The 22351-nt window shown below is 40.3% G+C and overlaps 1 protein-coding gene across 1 annotated transcript in view; it reads right to left on the bottom strand.

Annotated features, from left to right (window-relative positions):
- Positions 1-20912, bottom strand: part of stard9 (StAR-related lipid transfer (START) domain containing 9) — a gene marked incomplete at its 5' end in the record, with an annotated part of 34635 nt that extends 13723 nt beyond the window's left edge. The window contains 19 exons of the mRNA XM_016677674.1: positions 2-479; positions 871-1040; positions 1475-1536; positions 1657-1739; positions 2002-2127; positions 2341-2392; positions 3804-3983; positions 4089-4166; positions 4288-4365; positions 4824-4921; positions 5100-5309; positions 5781-5878; positions 6029-6096; positions 6214-6356; positions 7332-7441; positions 7817-7878; positions 7974-8006; positions 8157-8273; positions 20796-20912. Coding sequence (XP_016533160.1) covers positions 2-479; positions 871-1040; positions 1475-1536; positions 1657-1739; positions 2002-2127; positions 2341-2392; positions 3804-3983; positions 4089-4166; positions 4288-4365; positions 4824-4921; positions 5100-5309; positions 5781-5878; positions 6029-6096; positions 6214-6356; positions 7332-7441; positions 7817-7878; positions 7974-8006; positions 8157-8273; positions 20796-20912 — 2363 coding nt within the window. The remainder of the gene's footprint in view (position 1; positions 480-870; positions 1041-1474; positions 1537-1656; positions 1740-2001; positions 2128-2340; positions 2393-3803; positions 3984-4088; positions 4167-4287; positions 4366-4823; positions 4922-5099; positions 5310-5780; positions 5879-6028; positions 6097-6213; positions 6357-7331; positions 7442-7816; positions 7879-7973; positions 8007-8156; positions 8274-20795) is intronic.
- Positions 20913-22351: the final 1439 nt, after the last annotated feature.

Raw genomic sequence — 22351 nt, 5'->3', positions numbered from 1 at the left:
CCTGAAGACAGGTGTACGCTGCGGGTAGAGCCGAGACAATAGATCTGAAAACGAGTGTCTTCGTGATGCAAAGGATTGTTCTTCCAGCTTTGAAGGTGATCCCATCTCTAGAGGCTGTCGGCCGTTTGGTCCAGGAGGAAGTTTACTTTCCAGCTGCTGCAACTCTCTCTTAGCGTCCAGCAGGTGGCGTTTGTTGGCGATTTTCTGCAGCTGGCAGTGTAGCTTTTTCCGACGGATGCGACCCTCGGCGCAGCGGAGGGCGTGATGCTTCAACAGCTCATCCTGCACGGTTTTCTTCCTGGCCCTCACTGCCTTGCAAGGATATTCAACGATGATATTTTTCTGACTGATGAACACCCGACTTGTAAGTTTCTCCAGAAGAGGAGCGGGGAGGGGGTCGGTTTGGACACCAGAGTCTTGCTTGACTCTCTCCTCCACTGTTTTCAGGAGGAGTTTCTCATGCAAAATCCACTGATGCACTGTTGTGAAAAGAGAAAAAAACAATGCTGATATGCACTACAAACTAGGCTATTTTCAAAATGTACTTTGTATATCCTATTTTATCTAATGTGTCTGTAGACCTAATGTAATCAATAAAGCTTTCAGCTGTGACTCCTTTGAAAATGTTACCACCTTTCATTTTTCTTCCACTTTACAGCTATACAATGCAAACATCACATTAAATCCCACTGAAATAAAGGCAGATTTGTGGTTTTAATGACCAAATGTGGAAAAGTTCAAGGGTATGGATGCGTCTTCAAGGCATTGTATAAAAAAGGTGCAAAAATTTTGATTGCGACGTATTTCCAATTTAATTTTGACTTTTGAAACTGAAACTTACAGGAACATTTAATAAGAGAGAAAACCTACTGTCAGAGTACTGCTGCCGGAGCTGGGCCTGCTCCCTGTCCAGCTCTCCGTCGGCCCTTCTCTGGTCCGCCTGAATCTCCTGCCGCAAACTCTCCACATAGCGCTTCTGCTCCTCCACGCGCCGTCTGACTGCAAGCTCCTCAGTGGAATCCAGGTTCAGTTCTTTGACACTGGAAAAACAGAAGCGGGACTCACGGAATGAGTGAGTCCCGTGAAATAACGAAGCAATGAAAAAAAAAGCATCTCAACTTCATCCGTGGATCACTTGATAACAAGACTACATTATGATTTGTTGGTTGTGCAGGGAGGTTTCAAACAAAAGCAGTCGTCAGCAGTAACTAAGCAACGCCCCGATGCTGAACTGTAAACAGCAACCGGGGACAGTTTGATATGTTTGAAACCACCACCAACAGCAGCATGAAGCACTGCCTGGATGTTGTTATAACTCTTAACTCCTAGTAAATGTTTATAATCAGAGAGCTGCAAAGAGGTCCGACTGCACTCCACACACACATACACCCACACACTCATGTGAGTGATGAATAACGTGAGATGTAATTGCTCTTGTTCTGAGTTTTTCCTTGTGCTTGAGGACGGTACTTACTCGTCATCAGGAGTCACGGAGCAAAAGTCAACATAGCTGCACGTCGAACCACCTTCACTAACCTGAAAACGGCAAAATAAAAAAAGCAGGTTTACTTTAAAACACTTTTTAATCACCCAAAAACGTAACGTTTATGCAGATCACGGTGGATTAAATGCTAATTTAGGTGAGCAGGTACCTACCCGTCTTCGCTCCCGAAGGACGGCTGCCTCTGCCGGGTGGTTGAAGCGGAATTTATGCGCTCCTCCCAACGTAATCACGGTCCCTGGAGGTGCAGAGAGGTATTCTTTGTAACATGCTGCGCTCAGCTCATTGCAAAGTTCAGGACACAGATGTGCGCATTTGCTGCTGCTTTTGAGTGTTTGCCTGCTCCTTCCTCAACAGGTACAATTTTAAATTACACGACATCTTGAGATTAACTGCAGTCACGAGTCCAAGATATCCGACTCTGTTGATTTTTCCGAATCGTCGTCCAGCGTGGACACAGACGTTATTACCCAGCGGTTTTATTGACGACCACGACTGACCTTGAGCCAGTCTGCAGGGCTCGGTGACCTCTCTGTCGTTGAGCAGGCAGACGCAACCCGGCAGCGGTCGCAGCGTTACCACACCCCCGTGGTTTTCAATCTCGCAGCGGGAACTGCCCTGAACGACTACAAACAGGATTCAGAGACGGCTTCACACATGCTGATATAGAAAGATGTGTCGACGCTCTACAGATGCAACGTTCAACATAAATGCACATTTAAAATCATAAAAAGTGACTAAAAGATTATTTAACTTTACATGACCCACTCTATTATGTAGCAGTTACCTTTCACAAGAATGAATTTACAACTTAAGAAAAAAATATATGTATTTTTTACCTATATGTGGTTCTTCACACTGCTCATGAGGTCCAATGCGGGTAATTCCCTCCTATAATAAATGAAAAAGTGCAAAAGGATCAGTTGTAATAACAAAAACTACACAAATGAAGACAATACTGAATAAAATAAATGCATTCTTTTTCTGAATTAAACCATTTTTCTCCAACAGTGCATGTTTTGGTAAAAATCGCCCACCCTTATTATTTTATGACATGTTTTTCTGAAAGCCTAGCATTTTACATGTAAGCTGTATTTGTCTGATCTGAATCAGTTTGATAACCTAACCTAACTTTGAAGTTAATTAAATTCCACATAATCAATTTTAGAAATAGGTAACTTCTAAAGTTCCGCTGGATTTTATTTTGAGATATTAGGGTTACTAGAAAGGCATCGGGTGTAAATACCAACAAATTTTCTTACTTTCATTTGTAAAACAAATCAAAAATCATGCATAATTTTCCTTCCATTTCACTCTTATGTACAACTTTGTCGACTTAAAGTCTCAATAAAAAACATTCAAGATTCACTGTGCTGGAAGGGATTCTGAGTGCAGTTTGACTCAAAATGTGAATGTTTTGGCACAAAGTTGCACCAACACTTTCGAAAGAAAAGGAAACAGACAAAGCCCTGCAGGTAAAGGGGAGAGGCATAGGGAGGGGGCGCTACGATAACTCACTCCAACAGTTAACAGCGACGTACAAAAATAACTACATTCTATTCTAATCTTTAAACTAAACCTGACAAGTAAAAAAGAAAAAAACATTGTTTACTCTTTTGTGTTATCGAAAGAGTATCAAGATTTTCTTATATGATTTCAGGACCACGCAAGTCCCAAGTGGTCACATGTGTGAAACGGTGTAATCGTCAAGCCTGAGGATATCCCTGTCAATGTCAGAATCGGGACAGTTTAGGCTCCTCCGAGTTCCCGTCGGAGAGCTAACGGCGTTTGATCCGATCACGCTTTGTGAACGGCAGCAGAGAGACACTGACATACGCTGAAGAGGGGTGGGGGGAACTGACAGGACAGAGGGAAGGCAACACAACACACCTTTAGTCAAGAGGGGTTTGTTTAAAGCAGAGACAAATAGTGTGAGGAGGAGAAGAGGAATCTAGATAAAAAGAAGGAAAAGGTTGGAGTCAGGGAAGCTGACAAAGATGCTGAAAAAAGTAGAGCAAGTCTAAAGGAAGCGCTTGATTTAAGCATCCTGCCGTGTATTTTTCTAACAATGTGTGATAGATGTACATCTCTAGGGTTTAAAAAATGTGAGACAGGAGGATAAAAGATTATCAGAAACGTAAACAAGGCCATAAACACTTTTTTACCACAGTATAAACTACTGCCAAAACTAATCTAAAAACAAATCTGATTTCACAAAATAAAAAAACTGACTGTTCTCGAATGATTTACACAAGAGTGCTGCAGATTTAATCTTTTTTTTTTTTTTTAAGGATTCTCATACCCTGAGGTGATAAAACACAATCCCAGTACTGAGGACATCTCTATCCAGAGAAACCAGGTGGGGCTGAAGGGAGTTGATGAGGAAACCGGCCCGGTCTCTGTTGATGTCCACACTGTACCGCTCCAGCAGCTCCTTCTTGTCTCTCCAGCTCTCCGACCAGTCCTTTGTTAGCTGCTCCACCTGCACGGAGGAACAAATGAACTGTTGGAGCGACTCGAGGAACAGCATAAAAGTGCGATTTGAGAAAGAAGTGGATGTTTGGGATCTTGTTTCTTTCTCCGGTACCTTTAGCTCGTTCTGTAGCACCATTTCCGAAAGGTTCCCGTCTCTCTCATCACTCAGAGACGGGCTGGGATTACGCTGCTGTCCATTTATAGGGCAAAAGAAATAATCAGTCAACATATTGCACAGTTTAAAAAAATTATACATGCATCAAGACGCACCGCAGCATCTGAAATGCTTGAACAGTAAAACATTACCATACCAACTCAAAGCTGAGCAGCATGCTCTTCAACCTGTCGATCTCCTCTCTCAGCTCCCGGATGAGCCGCACATTTGGATCCTGCACAAAGGGTTAAAGCTAAACGAAAACCTGATCAAAGCTTCTGATCTCACATTAAATGTATTCAACACTATCAGTACAATTTTGGCTTAATTTTTGCTCTAGATATGCTGGTTCCTCTTTTTTTTTATTTTAGCAAATAGCTTTTTTTGAGTCTGTGTGCTCCAAATAACGATCGATAGATTACTGAAATAGTTCATGATTACTTCAATAATCGATCACTCACAATTAATTGTTTAAAAATTCATTTAAAAATATTTTTAAAATGAATGAAACATTTATGAAAATAAATAAAAACTAATGAAATGTAAAATAGGGTATTACTCGAGCAAAAATGGTTAAAAAAATAAAATAATAAAACCTAAGAAGTTAAACAGAAATAAAACATGTCAAAACAATCCAAGAAAAATGCCTTATATTATTTCAATTTACTTTCAAGAACCTGAAGAGCCACTCACCTCATTAACACGAGGCTTGTTGACAATGTTCCTGGCATGCGCAGCGTAGCGCAGGGTGCTGAGGGTCTCGTTGTAGCTGTTAGCAGAGGGCGACACCGCTGCAACACAGTGACATGCACAAAAGCACCAGAATAAAAACGTCTGATATGAATTAAGAACAATATTTCTATCAACGCACCAAAAACGGCAGTGTTTCCGATTAATAGTTGACATATTGCTTCAGCGCGTGCATGTAAACAACAATCGTTTGGCTCCAATCTGAAAAGCAATACTTACTTGCGATCATAATTGTCTTGGAGTTGCCGCCCAGACTGTCTTTTAGCAGCCAAGTCAGGACCGAGTCTCTGTAGGGAATGAAGCAGAGCCTTCTTCCACCTCCGGCTCCGCCAGACAGTGAGCTGCTGTGACTGCCCAATGTGCTGCTGTCACCCTCAGAGGCCACGCTGTTGATGCTCTGACAGCTGCTCGACATCTGGGAGTTCTGGGCTGTGGCAGTCGAGGTAAAGAGGTGGAAGGGCGTGAAAAGAGTGTAAAAAAAAACAAAACAAAAAAAAAATACAGGAACGTGTAAAACATGAGGTCTGTTTGATCCAAATAAAAACACATGCTGGAGTGCCTTCCAAAAGTTCTCACAAACAAAAGCTTCAATGGATCTATTGAGAATTTCTTTGTTTGTACGAACACAAGGTGTAACCATGAGGTAGAAGGAAATGGGAAATGATTTAATACCGATTCATAAAAACAATTACAACAAATGGGGAAGGAAAGGGTACAAAGTGACTCGACTTTTTACACATAATACATGTTAAAAACAATATGCAATGATTCCTTTTGTGTATTTTATTACATAATATTCTTTTACATAAAATCCCAATAAAATACATTGAAGTTTTTACATTTAAAAATGTAAAATGCGCTATATATTCTGATCTGTGAGGAACGTCTGACTTTATTTACCCAGAGCAGAAATGACAATGCCCAAAGTGACCAGTGACTTGTTGATGTTGGAGCCCTCTGTCAGTCTGTCCCGGCAGTACTGGGGGTCTGCTCTCTCACTGTCAGACACAATATAAGCATTAATGGAGATTAATGCCGTCCTTCATTGAAGAAAAATCTGAGGGCTGCAGCTAATATCCACCAGGGGGCACTTTTAGGAACGATTTCACAAGAGGGGGAAAGAAAAAAAACATCAAAACCACTTTCACCTTCCAGCCAAGTCCACCAGGTTAATCTTGCTGACCGTTTCAGAAGGCAGGTTGTTTTCTAGTATTGCCTGTGGAAGGAGAGACAATCTGTAAGCACTAAGCTGGCAAAACTGTACAATTATCACTTCTTATATGTTGCATTTGTTAACTAAGAACACTTTACAGAAGCTGTGAAACGTGACCACCTGTGTGTACTGAATAGTAAAGATGGCATGCGATCTGCTGCTGGTGTCGTGGTTGTGGGTTGCTGCCGTCATGCGGTTAGCGATGCCTTCCTCCAGGAGGTCGATGGCCTGTTTGCAGTCAGTGACCATGTGCTGTGAAAGGTCTGATTTTAACGAGACAGAAAAAACATTGAAGATTTACTATTTAATCATGTTTTTCCACAATGGAAAGTAATCCAATTGAACGTTTTATTGAGAAACTCCCTGTGAATGGTTCCACCAACAACAAGGTAATTCTTGCTTAATAATTTTGTTTTTTACATGGGTTTAAATTTCTCAACTCATAAAAATGTCTGTCTGTTATAGATTATTAATCTGAATCCTATTACAGAATCGAAACTACAAAATCAACTTAAAAACAAAAAGACTGACGGTAAAATTTGGACCATCAATTTGAGATTTAGGCAAATATTCTCAAATTTAGGTAAAAATTTGCTAAGTGAAGTGTGTGTGTCTTCATGTGTGATGAAGGGGTTTGCTTGGAAGTAGAAGGAAATGACATCACTTCCTGTGGACCACTGGGATTTCTCCTGATGCAAACAATGAGTGGATGCGGGGCTTTAAACACAAGCAGTTGCACGGTTTGGAAAATAAACAGATGTAGAACCAGAGCAAGAACAAACTGTGACGAATCGATGCAATATTTTAGGAATTATGCCTCTGAAATTTGTCTTTAATATATCTCAGAAACCAAATTCTTCCTTATGATTACAGTTTTATAGTTCAAATTTACAGGCAAAAGCCTTTCTCAAAATACTCATTCATTTTTCTCTCAAAATCACCTTAGCTCCTGCAGAAATGTAGCAGCTGAAATACAGCTACATCAATTATGAACGACTATACGGTACCTTGAGTTTTTACCATAGGAGTATGCACCGAGTAGGAATATTTGAGTCCAAGAATAAATAAGAGATCCCTCGGTTTTGGAGCAGTGAGAGGTGAAGGAGTTAAGCATCTCTATATAAATCCATGTCTGGCTAAAATAGCAAAGACTCTTAAAACCTTATCCTTAGGAAGTACACCTTAAACCCTTGCTGTGAAACATTTAATATATTAAAAGGGTAAAAAAAAGAAAAAACCTTCAACATATGGCCCCTTCTCAGGATGTTCTCTGACTCTAAGGGACGTCCTCTTCTTCTGCTCTCCTCTCAGCAGATCTCTTACACGCTCATTGTAGATCTCCAAAAAGCTGCAGAATGGAAGATAAACATCAGATTCAAAACATCGTCAGAGATGGATACTTTGATGATGCGCATTTGATCTATGCTACAACAGAGTTACTTCAGCTGCAGGTCTACCGTTGAGTAGTAATTTTTCAAACATAGTACACTGACATGCAAGGAGTTGGATGATAGCGCCATCTGATTTCATCCAAAAACAAGATGTGACCCATTTCATACTCTGTCAAATGTTCTCTGATGTATTTACAAGACATCATGTGTGTGTGTGTGTGTCTTTTAATCATGACTTCCAGTCAGACGACTGCATGCAAGATTCCTCTCCCGTTTCTTGAGTTTTTGTCGGCAAGTTTAATTTCAAAGACCAAAGTACCCCCCTGACCCACCTGATTTCCACTCTGCTTGAGTTTTGGCCATCAGAGAAAGAGTCTTCAGGACAAAACAAGCCCTGTAAAGGAGATAAGAGCTAGAAATGACCCAACACCAATAACCACCGCAAATTCAAAAGGAAAATTAACCGCCTGCAAAAGCGATATGTCCTACCTGACAAATGCGAGGCGTCAGTCCAATGGACTCCTGTAAGACAAAGAGAATGATGGATGGATGGACAAACAAATTAGTCATTTTCTCCACAGAAGAAAATGTTTTATGGAACTTGTCTTCTCGTATTATTAAAGCACAACAATTATTCTTATCACGATGCAAAGTTTATAGCATAGTCCTCACCGGTGTGCCCATCATGGTGTACGTCTTTCCTGATCCCGTTTGGCCGTAAGCAAACAAGCACACATTGTAGCCCTCAGATGCTCCGGCCAGCACCGACACACCCAGATCCTGGAAGACCTGTGGAGATTTGGAAGCACTGCTTGAATCACAAACACATAAGACAACTAGAGCACTGTACAGACAGAGGATTAGATGATTCAGGAGAGTGTTGAATGGTAACAAAAACAGTGTAGGGGAAAAAAGTAAGATTGCTGGGAGCATACATGAAAGTTTCTTTTAGTAATGAAAAAAAAATGCTTGAGATCTTGTGGAGTGTTGAAGAGTTTATAGCGTTACAGCAAATGCCCTTGGTTTGAAACGCATTGTGTTTTTACAAGAGTGCAGCTCCTACACCAAGGTTTTCTGATCACAGTGCAGTGGCATCAGGCCAGTCATGGGGAGGTACTGTTGCTTCCTGATGAAGTGTTTGTGCAAGGAGCAAGGAGGTCAGCTAATGCCCTGCGTAAACAACTTCCCAGAATGTGCATTTGAAGAAAACGTGATGGCCAAAAAGCTGAAAAATGCTTGGGTCAGGAGAATAAACAAGCTCACAAAGCATAGTTCTGGGGATCCCAGAAAAAGGCCCAGTAAAAACAATCAACTGAGGCCTTTTGTTTTCTTTTCTTCTTCTCTGAGCTTCAGAGGCAAAACCGAACCATCGCCACTTTAGACTGACACATACATCAACCATATTTCTTGAAAACCATGGTACAATCTGCAAAAAGCGATCACCCAGAGGTCCATCTCAACAAAAAATCTCATCAAAAAACACAATCGAAAATCAGATGAACGCTGCGGACCGTCTGCGTCTCCCTCTCTTGCAGTTGTTTGTGCAAATGTGAAGATACATGTGAAGCGTTTGGCAGTTACAATTAAAAACAAACAAAAAAAATACATAAATGAAAAATTATACATATAACCATTTCCCAAAGGAATGTGTTCTCAATTGAAAACACAATCCAAAGGCAACACATGCCTAAGGGAGTGGCAACCTGATCTACACACACAGAGCGTTCTACCTCTGAACCGTAACACACCCTGGGATCAGTGAGGGGTCCCCTTTCCTGGCCCCAGGCTCAAGACTGGAACCTGGACAAGGAGAAATGGGCGCACATGTAGGGGAAAGTAGGAAAGCTCTCAAAGCTCCAACAAGCTCATAAATTTAAACACGGGTATATTTGCAATAAGAAGTGCTTTATAATGTGACCATCATCCAGTCTCAGGAGACGTGAGAAGCTTAAGTAGGATCTGACTGAGAGATGTTGTAAAAACACCAAGAGAGTCAAAATGTCCTTTTCTTGACATTAGTTTGATTATTTTAAATTAGTTTTAAACTACTCAAAAGCCTGTTATTAGATGAAATGAGTTAAAAGTAACATTCAGGCTTTTCCTGGCTGATACCGATTTTGTTGCTAGCTCTGATTTTGATTGATTCCATTTTTCCCACCAAGGGACTAGGAAAAAAAAAAAAACAAGAAAAATGTGTTTTGGGTAGTAACTTTAAAGCCAACAGAAAATGAAGGAGCTACAACATTACAAAGCATTTAGCTGATTGTTCCCAACTAAAATAAGGAAAAAGCACAAGCTGTTTTTGTTGATGCATTTTATCCATCTTTTATCCTGGATCTTGATGCATTGCCTGAAACCTGTTGACAATTTAGATTCTGGCATTTTTATGGAAACAAATGATCTTTTCCGGAAAAAAATACGAGCAAAAAACTAATTTATCTGCCTGGACACCTCAACTACAGCACAGACTATGACAAAGGTAAAAACATAACTCAATATCAATCTGCCTTTTTCTACACTTTTAAATCTCTATGTGTATATGCCCATTTTTTATGTGGTAATTTTCTGTCATAGTGCCAGGAATGGGGTCAGGAACTGAAAGACCTAAATTTTATGCACTAATAAATTCCTACCAATAGTAAGATGACATAAATATGTCATTCGTTGCTTGTGAAACCTAAAATCATATCTGATTTGGAGTAAGCAGATCTGCTGATCTTTTTTAGATGACGGTGAACTGTCAGAACCCAAGCACAAATGGGTGGAGGATTTTCATCCATCTCTAAGTTTTACTTTACTCGTAAGAAGAGCAGTACGCTTGCAGGGCGTCTGGTGGCCACGTTGAGGATAGATTATTAAGCCACATTTGTGTTGTTTTGGTTACTGTCAGATTGCCGATGGACAATAATCCACGGACCGCAGGAGATATTCATCTTTAACGCCAGCTGAACCCGAAGGTTAATCTTTGACAAAATGAAATAAATAAGCTTATCGTCCACGCTTTAAAACAACATAATAGATGTGTGGTTATTGTAACAGACAAAAACATTTAGCTAAACTGCTAACCAGTGATTTTTAAGAATACTGCTCACTATATACCAAATCAAACCGCTTTGAAGCAGCTATCAAAATGCAGCTTACTAACGTAATCAATCCTGGAGCAGTATGAATGAGGTGGGCAGGGTGAAAATGGTGGAATTTATTCGTTTCAATGCATTTACTAAACAGGGAAATTTGATGTGTATGACGTGCCGATCGGTGATCAGTCCCAACTGAAGGAAAGGTTGTGGGTGACTGATCAATGCATCTTTATAACAACCAGTTTCCCAAAGCACAACAGGAACTTAAATTTTTGTATACACATGGGTAAAAATGTAGATCTTATAATGTTAAAACAACATACTTTATGGAAAACATCTAAATCTAGTCACATAAAAGTGTGACGTCAAAGCATATCATTTAACTGTGGTTCAATAATGGAAACCTTGACAATAAACGTCAACTCTTTTTACCTCCCACCTCTTGACTGAATGGTGGTTTTAAGCACTTTCCTGTCTTGTCTTCATTCTGCGTTTCAAAACAGACACAGACTCTCTCCTCACTCAGAAACAGAATCAATACAGCTCTTGTTAAAGTTGACCCTTTAAACTCACTCTATAGGCGCCACAACAATACCGAGGATCCCCTCTGGCTCTTCACAAAGACACGGACGTTTCCTTTAACTACCCGCTCCTTTAGATCTGAAACAATCCTAACCTGCTGAACACAATTCCGATAGTTTTTCACCATAATTAGCATTTCTGTTTTACTTTAAGTGAGAAAAACACTGAAGAAAAAAAAACTTTAAAGTAATCTCAGAATCCTGAAGGGAAATAATTCAGAGTCCACGAGTGTGTCTAGACAAGAAAAGTCATGCAACATTAAAAACAATACTATTGTTTATCATTGCTGTCACAACACATTACAATCAAACTGTAATTTGTGCTTGAGTACTTTGTCTAACTTGGATACAATAGCCTTCTGTCACAACCTACTTTCAAAGTTTGAAATACCCCTGCAACACTGGGGGATATTTTTGGACCAACAAAGCAGGTGAGGTAAGAAGCAAGCTGCATTCTGGGTACTGAAATGTGCTCCAGACTCGAAACGAAGCAGGGGAAAGAGCCTGGAGATAAAGTCATTGGGCCGGAGCCACGGAAAGAGAGCTGGCCAGTCGGAGTTCCGAAAACAACACACGGGACAGACTAAACACATTCATGCTCAGCAAGGCTGTTCTCGTCGCTGGACCACTGCACACGAGTGCCTTTCTTTGCATGTGTGTATGTTCAGCCAGTTAAGAGCTTAAGCGGAAAAAACCTGGAAGACAAAAACAAAAGCCTCAAACTTTTGCTTCCTTTTCTGAGTAAAAAAAAAAAAAATCATAGTCTTGCAATGAATGAAAGGAACAGGAGACCACAGATTTCCTTATTATGTAGGAAATGTATGAGTGGTTAGGAGAGAATGTAGGGACGAAACATGGCTCTCTGGTAAAAGCCTGAAAGAGAAAGCCTTTAGGTAACCTAACTGCTAGGATAGCATTAGTCAAAGAAACAGCAAGAAGTTGACAACTCTGAACAAGATGGACAAGAGACAGTGGGAAGGGAAAATTTGATAAGACAGACATACAATCATTATCTGGAAATTCCACAAATCTGCTCCTTATGGAATTGGAGACCAGTCCTGAAGCAAGAGCGGTCTACAGCGCAGGGCTTTCTGGGTAAATACATCCAAAACAAATGCTAGTGTAGTCTAGCGGAAGAGATCCCTTGTGGTCTTTAACCAAAGACAAAAAAGGAATCCAACAACCGCTAAAATTTGATTTTTGTTCATATTTTGTGAAGAAGGAAGTCGCGGCTCAGGGTCTTCTTCAGAGGTTTTCTTGTCATGTCCTTCAGTGCTTCTTGGTGCAGCGCCACCATGGGCAAGAAGGGGGAACAGGTTTTTCAAATGGTTTGGATCGTTTCACAAAGTGGAGTGTGAAAGCGAACCGCAACAGCCGAGATGCAACAAATGTTGCAATTCTGGTCCCCAATCAAACTAAGTCTACTGGACTATCAGGTATGAAAGCACCCTTCACGTGGCTCCACTGGTTGGTCTGACAAGCTCAGTCCATTTACCACGAAGAAGCATACAGCAAGCGTAACAGATGATCAGATGAGACCAAAAAGACCAGTGTCCTCATGAATCTACTGACACTCAGTTTCACAACATGTCAGTAAATACATTTTAAAAAGTCACTGCCAGCCTTAAGTTGTAAAGAGAATGCTAGCTTATTATAATCAAAATAAGGCATTAGACTCCAAAAGTTTGCAAATGTCCAACTGAGCTGGATCAGGGTTTTCTGAGAAAAACAACGGTTCTAAAACAAGACTGGCGTTTCTCCCAGAGATCCAGGCTATAACGAGTACAGTGTTCAGCTTTAGTTTTAAACCATGGGAACAACAAAACTGAGCTCAGCTTCTGACCAATCAGCATGAAGAAAGAGTGCTTAAGAGCAATTAAGAGTTTGATAAACGTTGGAAAGGAGTGGAAATCTCAGCATACATACACAAGAAGATGGTTATTAGAGGTAAAGTAATAGTGTAATGATTTTTTAAAGAGGCAGCTCCTGTAATCACTGCTGTACTAAATGCCAACTGCTGGTCTCTTTTTACGAGGCCTGTTTTACGCTAAACTGAATGGAAAAGTATTTAGCTGGTGTGTGTGTTTAAGATGTTGTCAGGGGGTGATGGCGAAAGGCCAGTGAGTCGAAACGTTCTATCATAATTAAAACCCGAAATGTTCAGAGCTTAAGTCAGGGTTGGAGCAGAAGTGACAAAAACCTGGCTCCATAACTACCAAGATTAATCTTCTCTCGACAAATTTCAGTAGGAGAGCACAAATGCAAAAACAAGAGGCTGGATGTAAAATCCGGCGTAACACGCCATACAAGTCAAACTGAATACTATTAAAAATGTTGCTGTCTGTGTCCAAGAGTGGACAGCTGCAGCAGAGGCGAGGGTCTCTCGGTTCTTGTCCCACGCTATCCAACTGGGTTACACAAACACAACAGCTGGGTCCAGAGCAAAACTAAATGCCTTTGTTTAGACACAGAAAAAAAAAAATGTCACAGGAGATCCGTGTCCTTCCTGTGAGGAATCCAAGTTCTAGAATTAGAGAGGAGTGGGGGCGGAAACGAAGCTAAAAACCTGAAGACAATGAGGACAGGAGAGACGAAAATCGCATACAGCCAGAGGAGACAGGCAGGAAGCTGTTTGGCCAGAGTTCAACAATGCTATCGTTTGTCACACTTGGACAGAATTTGTAGGTCAAATTAGCATGGAAGAGCAACGGGGCTGTGGGAGAGGGAGCAGGGAGAGATGTGCTGGCCAAACGGAGAGGCATCTCATCACAGGACGGTCTGTTTCCAAATGAACAGAAGAACAGACAGCAATAATCAAGAAGTGAAAGGAAATAAAGAATGAAGGTATTCCTCTTTACAGAAAAGACTTCAAAAATATAGTGAGATTAAAGACAAACAGAAGTATATCTGGAGACAGTTGAGGAGATTTATTACTCCCTCCCCCCAGTTCCTGTTGAAGGGGCCAAAGTGAAGCACTGTAAAGTTGAGTTACGTATCAGACTCTTTATACAAGCTGGCAATGACTTCTCCAGGCTTTAGACTGATGAGAGCCTTGTGGGATCTCCATAGGGTACAGCTTTCTGACAGGTTTCCCCAGTGTGGAATAAATTGGGGAAATACTGGCGTTCCTGATAGAATCTGGGCTGGATAATTAAACTTTGAGGATTGTTATAAACCATATAAGGGAAGAAAACTATGGAAAGAATTCCAGAGCTTAAGTCAGGGTTGAATAATATTATTGCTATTATAATGAATAATAATACATATTTGGAAATGTATATTCACGCTTTTTGGATGCAGTCCCACTTTGTGGCATTACAACCCCCAGTTTCAAAGTGTTTTTGAGAGTTAATGTAAATTAGCAGCATAAAGTTGCACATGATAAATATGCGAGAGGATAAGAATAGTTTTACATTTTTTAACAAATACAAATCTGAAGGTGTGTGTGTGTGTGTGTGTGTGTGTGTGTGTGCATGCGTGCGTGCGTGCGTGCGTGCGTGTGTGGCCTTCTGGTTTTAGTCTACTCTGCATCAACAGAATCAGAACCAATCATGGGGAAGCAGAATTCAGGTTCTATGCTCCCCTAACAAAGTTCCAGAAAACTGCAAACCAGCTGAAACACTGAGTCCCTTTAAATCAAGGCTAAAACCCACCTGGTTAGAATCTGGTAGTAAAAAGTGAAAAATTGATCAACACATCTGATGTACATCTGTTTGATGATTTTTTTTGATGATAGCATTTGACAAAGTGTAATGTTTATTGCTTGTTTCATAATTGGTGACTGTATGATGTTTTCATGATGCTATGCAAATAAACTTGACTTGAATTGGAAGAAACTTCCAGCAAACGGCATGTGGCATAGTGTGTGCGCAGTGACATGCAAACTAGAGAATGTTGCAAATGTTTGTGGCTGAACATAAACAATATTGCCAAAAGTTTTTTTTCCATACCTACTTCAGTGGCATCCTGTTCTTTTGCTCCTCTTCTGAGATACACCAAAGACTTTCCAGAAGGTTTAAGGAGTGTGTTTATGGAAATATTGGCACATTCTTCCAGAAGCACATTTTTGACACTGTACAGATCTGTCAAGTTCTGCCATACTATATCTTTCCATGCTCATCCATGCCTTAATGCACTTTGCGCAACGGTGCAAAGTCATATTAGTAAAGGAAGAATCCATCGGCAGACTGTTTCTACATGAGATAAGTAGGGAGCATTAAATTGTTGCTATGCCAAAGTAGTAAGATTTTTCAGTGGGGAAAAATGGTTGAGTCCAACCAGCCACGTTATTGGTTGAGGCCAGCCAATAACGTGTCAAGTGACATTGCGCTTTGGTATTTGCTCTACAGAAAAATCTGGTAGTAAGTGCTAATTTTCTAAATTCAAATGAAGGATTTTGTTTAACAAAAAAAAATATTTGTCTCTATGGATGTAGAAAAGAACACTTAAAATATATATTTTATTATTACCTAGTTTCAAGTTGGTTGTATCAATTTTTTTTTCAGTTTTCAGTTTCAAGACTCAACTGTTTTTGTTGATGTTTATTTATTTATTTTTTTTTTTTTTGAAAGTGTAACAAACTAAGGTGTTGCCAATTCACAAAAAGAAGCCTCCTAAATACATCTTGCACAAGGCTACCGAAAGCTACAACCGGCACTGTCAGCAGCTACTGATTCTGCAGAAAGTTGGTGACTTCTGACAACTATGCAGTGTTCACTGGCCCTTCTCTTTGACATAGGTGGTCTGCCGCTGTGTGTCTGAGTTAAAATTGCTCCCACTTTGTTATACAAACAGTTAGTGGAATATTTAGCATCTGGAAAATTTGACAACTGGACTTACTACACAGGTGGGATCCGATCACAGTACCATGCTAAAATTCACTGAGCTCCTGAGAGCGCTGCATTCTTTCAAAGGTGTTTGTAGAAGAAGTCTGCAGGCATAGGTGCTAGATTTTACAAAAGAAAGCACTGAAATTGTCTTTACTTGGTGTATCTTCTGGCGGGAAATGTCCTTGAACTGTCACCAGGATGTGAGTTCCTCTCAAGAAGAGTTATTCTTCATTTTACTCCTCTGCCATTGCTAATAGAAAATGTTGCGGGGCGTGTCTTGTGCGTTGTTGACAGCTTGCGGTTTATTTGCTGTCCTATTTGTGGCCAACTCTTAACCATTCTTTTGGCTTTCGCTCCAGCTATGAGTAGAGGCGGACTGGATCCTCGCACGCGCATGAAGGATTAATTCAGGACACAGAAAAACTATTCTTCTCCAGTCAGCTGCACCACTGACACACAGACCTAGAAACAGCGTGAGCAATTCAAATCTTGCTCTGTATCGACAGAGAGGAAGAAGAGGAGGAGGAGGGGGGAAACCCCCAGCAAACTGACTTCATTTGGCAGTGAAGAAAAAGCGCTCCAAGCCAAGTCCTCAGCAATGATGTCTATACAGTGGGATTTAACTGTGAAAAATAACTTTGCGAGGCAGCTGTGACTTTGGCAAATGAGAGCGGGAGGGGGGGCTGCACAGGCAACGTGAACACCCCCCAGTCCATTTCCTCTCCTTTCTTTCCCTCCTCTGTCATTTACCGAATTCACAATGTCACTCACTCTCCGTCCTTTTTCCTCTTCTCTTGAAATTTCCTTCTCTCATATTGTTGTTGGGGACAATAAATGGGCTCGGGGTTTTCGTTATGAAGTCGTGAAAAACCTAAACAGAGCTCGCATTTAGTCAACAACCATAACTTGTTGTGCTGCTTTGAATCTACAGCTGGTTTCCATTATGGATTTTGACTCCCATCCAAAAACGACTCTCTTCACCAGGCAAAACTTCCTTACCATCAACATTCCCCAAAAGGAAAGCAATCAGAGACTAAATTGAAACATATTTACACCTGACATAGACCCCTCGCAGCATGACGTCATGCATGCAAGATTCTGCCCCCCATCTCGATGCTGGAGGGCAAAAAGCTGCTCGCTGATGATGACTACTATTTTAGCTGTTTTTTTTAGCTGTTAAGTTGTCAATATAAGGCGCAAATTCTTAAATGTACGTGTGATATATTTAAAAAAAGAGACGCAGTGATTTGCTACCAATTGTCAATACTACGACAACTAGCTAACAAAGTCAGGAAAATGTATGTAAAAAAAAAATAGCAAGGGAAGGGGAAGTGGGTCAGTCATTTGACTTTGACAACCTTAACATGCAGATGCAATGTGAAATTTGGTGTGTTTTGGTTCAGTTACAAAATAAAAAAAAAACAGTATTGACAGATAATCAGCAGAGAGAGTGTTTAAATTAGCTAATCAACCACTGCTGTGTTAGATTAGCTAATAGCAGCAGTAGCTAATCTACCACAGCAATCACTTATTAATATTCGGAAAATAAAGATCAAGCCTAAAAACACAAAACTGTAATGGACTGAATGTTGTGTTCTTTGCGTGTCTGGGTGCTTTTTGGTGTTTAATCCTTAGTGGCGTTGTTGGCAGTTGCTAGGGCAACGAGTCAGTGGTTTTGAGTTGCTCTTCAATGTTTTTTTCTGCATTATTTTTTCCTTGGCTGTGGCGCACTGCATTGAATTGATCAACACATCTGATGTACACCTGCATCTCCAGGTTTCATTTAGTTAATGGAATAGTTCTATGGCGGCGGCGCGGCTACTGATGGCTTGTAAAAGAATAATCTTTTTGTCCTCCAGCATTGAGCGCATGCGCAATATTTCCGGATGCAAACAATAACAGTTTTAATATTGTTCCAAAAAGTATTTCAGTCCCCTCCTCCTCTTCCCACCGAGTTAGTACTCTGGCAAGCCACTTTTTGTTTACGGGCATTATCCTGCTAGAAAGGCAGAGCTCTCCCCACAGATTCTAATCTTTCCCAGCATCTAACAAGTTTTCCTTCAGGATTTGATTGTATATTTAGCTCAATTCATCTTCCCATCAGCTCTGACCAGCTTCCCTGTCTCTGCTAAACAAACACACCCTGCAAGATGATGCTCAAGGTGTTTTGCGATGCTAGATTTTCACCACACAAAGTATTTTGTATGTAGATTCAATTGTAATCTTTGTTTTTGACAACTTACCACAAAGGCTAGACAACCTGGTGTCCAGTTGCAAGCTGATGATGTATGCAGCTTCTCCAGAGTTACCATGGCTGCTTCTCTGATTAATGTTTAGGTGGTTACCATGTCACTTGTGTCATACTCTTTGCATTAAATGTTTTTCTTCGTATCTTTGTCATTTCAAAGTCCAAGTCTGCCACGAGTCGGGGTTCTTCCTGTTAAATGGGAGTCTTTCCTTCTCACTGTCACTACATAGTATGGAGAATCGTTGCAAAGTTAATGACTCGATGCAATCAGCTGTGTTTCCGTAGTTAACTTTTTACAACTTGGCATTTATAACAATGGTTGAATTGGAACGTGTGTAATTGAATCCGGATCAGCCCAAATGACTAGAATGAATTGCCTACTTAAATGCAAATTGGATCTGTTTGTCTTGCAAAGTGCATTAAGCCTGCAGTTATTGTGAACCGGTGCTATATAAAAAGACATTAACTCAACAAGATTATTGCGCGTGTGTCGGTCTGTCACATAAAATCTCAATGAAATTACACTGAAGTTTATAACTATAACACAATGAAAATGCAAAATAATCAAGGGGGCACTGTTTGTCACGTTTCCACTATTCCTTTCTGAAGGAACTACAGATGAAAATCCCAAATAGTAACAGGTGTAAGCTATCGCTTGACAGTATTTACTGGAGGCGGGGACGTATGAGCTGGAGGGGCTATCTGGCCTGTTTTGAGACTGGAAAAGCCAGATCTTAGAACCCGTTCCTCCTGTATCTCATTGCATCCCCTTGGTCCATATAAAGTCCCGGCCTCCAAAGGGAATACAATGTAAAACAGAAATGATTTCCATTCCTTCTCTGCAGTAGAAAACATGTGGGAAACAACAGGAGTTGGCAAAAATAGCATCGACTCATCAAGCTGAAAGAAGCAAATAAAATCTAAAAAAAAATAAAAAATAAAAAAAAAATTATAAGAGGGCAATGAGATCAAATGGTTCACAGAGCACTGTTGGAAATGTAGCTACAAATATGAAATCTGCCAACTGAAGCGTTTTCTAGAAGCTGTTTATCTGTTGAAATAATTAGGAGAGACTAGGAATGTTTCAGCATGCCCCGATAAATCATGCTTCTTGTTCTGCACAGCATTTCTCCTTTTTCACTGTTTTTAATCAAACGTCACGCAACGGAAAAGTATGCAATTTTAAATATCAGTGAATTCTTAGCAGCTAATGTTGCCACGCTAGCACAGAAGGCCCTTTGTTAAATAGACAATTCTTGGTGCAGGAAAAGAGGTCAGATTTAAAATCCACCAGCTCTGTCCTCCACGAGTGCTCGGTCGCCCACCCAGGGTCATCAGAGGAATGCCTTCAGGCAAGCAGGCCAATGTGAGTGGACATTTTCTGCACAAGACAGAGGAAGATAAAGCCAGAACCAGAGCATGGTGGGGGGGGGGAAAAAAGGGAAACAAGTGCTGAGATGACTGTATCTGTCTGCTCAGTGGAAGCCATGTCTTTCTAAAAGCCGTACAAAGGCAGCTCTGACATGAGGGGAGACGGTGTGGCAGAAGAGTAAACTTAAAGAACAAAGAGGAGAATAAGCAAAGTGAACTCGCTACACTGGTTTAAGATGTACCAACTAAAAGCTTAGGTGAAAAAAACAAACAAACAAAAATAACAAGTTAAATTCAGGAAAAGAAATTTCCTGAAACAGAATGAGCTTTATCTTCATCTCCGCCCCGTCTCAGGTTCCAGAAACACCCTCCAATCAAAGCCGTCCGAAGATACCTAATCGCCCCAATCACAACCAGGACATGAAAAGCCTGCTGACTCCAGACACGCAACTTCTGAGGCAAACAGACTTCTGGGCAACAGATGGAGCTGATATCACATCCCCGAGTGACCATCTGTGTGAAACCAGCACAACACACACCCCTTCTTCTCGTATTTTTCTCCCCACAAGGATGGCGGTTTTCTACGTGCCTCTTTTTACAGAGATGACATGTGAGAATGTGGACAAAGCTTAAATCGGCAGGAACATGGCCTTCGACCATAATAGGACACGAAAAAGGACGTCAAAATATGAGAGTACACGATGTACGGCTGCAATTAACGATTACATTAGCAATCAATTAATTTATTATTCCCTATTTTTTTTTTTTATTGAAGCCTTTTTTGTAAAATATTAGAAAATTCTTTAACATAATCTGAACCCGGTGAAGCTAAAACTATGCCTGTTGAAGGTTTTGGGCTCACCACATTAACATACTTGTCTTATCTTAAATGCAAAAAGTAAATATTTTTTGTACATTTTTGGATTAATTACTGATCTGAGTATGTTGTTCTTTCAGCAATAGACATTTTTTTTGAGTCCAGTTAACTATTACTCAGTTACTCAATTAGTTGATGATTATTTCGATAATCGATTCATCACCATTAATCGTTTTAGCCTTAATACAATGTTTTGGCAATCACCATGTCTGTCTTTAAAAGGGAGAGTGAAGCAGAATTGATGAGAAGCTGGGTGGAGCTAAAATTTGAGGCAATCCTGGAAGGAGATCAGTAAGGTGAGTCAGTTTTTGAGTAAGGTCTTTACCTCCTCCTGCGAAGCGTAGTGAGGGTCTGCAGACTCCACCGACCAGTAGCAGTAGTCAAAACAAAACTCCAGAAGCTTCTCCCTGGAATCCACGGCTCCCTCTGAACGGCCGTCCAACTGTGGAGAAGAGACAGAAGACGAGCAAATTAGGGATGCAGCTAACCGTTATTTTAGTAATCGATTATTCTGACGATTAATCGATCAATCGACACGTGCTGCAGTCTTTTCGTTTGCTTTTTTTATATATTGCATTAAAAGATGCAATTAAACAATTCAATTCCGTTTTTAAGTAAAAAACAAAACAAAACTGTTTATTGCCTAAAATGCAATAACGTAGCATTCCTTCAGTAAATTTGAACCGGACGAAGCTAAAACTACGTCACTTGAGGAGTTTTGGCTTAAATATATTTATAGACAATGGTGTTTTCATCTTAAATGTAAAATGTATATGTATGTTTTGTACAGTTTTGGATTATTGCTGCTCTGAACATATGGTATTTTTAGCAAATTACCTTTTTTTTTTTGTCTGTACACTCCAGTCGACGATTAATCAATATTAGTTGACGATTAATTCAATTATCGCTTCAACACAATTAATCCAATCTCGATGCTCGTCAAAATAGAGTTGAGAGGTCAATTAAGTAATAATTAATTCACAAAGTGAAAGAAAGAGAAACAGCCAGCACAGTACTCTACTTCACTGCATATTGACAGGCTTTACACAGAAAGGCGCTCTCTGATTTTTAGTAACCAGGACTAAGGGTAAAAAGAAACAAAATAAATCACTGTGATAAAACCCAACACAACATGTCGTGTCAATGGGCCAACTACAGAGTGGAATCGCAAGCAAGCCGTTTCCACCCATTAGCAATGCACTTACTCCTGCAGTCCCCGATACGCCTCGGCGCACTGACACTCACCCACCTTTCTGCTTACTATGAGTGAATAATGAGCCGAGGACAAACAGCGCAGCAGGATTTTAACCTGACTTCAGTCCAGCATATCAGCAACGCTTCTAAAAAAAAAAATCACCGCTCAACTTAGACACTGATCTCGGCTTAGGTGGTGTTCAGTTTGTTCAGATCGCTCAGGGTGAATCTTCGCCAAACCGCCCAGTTAAACCTACATATATAAATGAGATTGTTAAAACTATGATTAAAGAGTGCTTTTATGGCTTCAAAGACTTTGATCCTTGAAGTTTACTATTGGAGAACACATGGAAAGAGAAGCTTTACTTTTATGACTGCGGAACAACATGGCTGTACATCTTTTTGAAATGCTTTGTAGTCTGCTCCCGTTAAGACTTGGGTAGTGATTTGAATCCACTTAACTTGTCAAAAGTACTTCAGAGTAACCTGTTGTATTAAAAGTTTGAATTATTTTTGATTAGGCTGCTTTTAAAACATTGAATTTTTTAACATATATAAAATCTACTTGGTTTAACTGCATATCCTGATTCATTATAAAACGTCTATACTTGCTTCGTAAAATATCCATAACATGGATTACCCCAAAAATGTTCAACTATCAAAAGCAAATGTCTTTTTCAGCCCTCT

The sequence above is a fragment of the Poecilia formosa genome, unplaced genomic scaffold (genome assembly GCF_000485575.1).
Source record: "Poecilia formosa unplaced genomic scaffold, Poecilia_formosa-5.1.2 Scaffold160, whole genome shotgun sequence".
NCBI lineage: Eukaryota > Metazoa > Chordata > Actinopteri > Cyprinodontiformes > Poeciliidae > Poecilia > Poecilia formosa.
The sequence above is the reverse complement of the archived record's forward strand: the minus strand, read 5'-3'. Positions and strand labels throughout refer to the sequence as shown.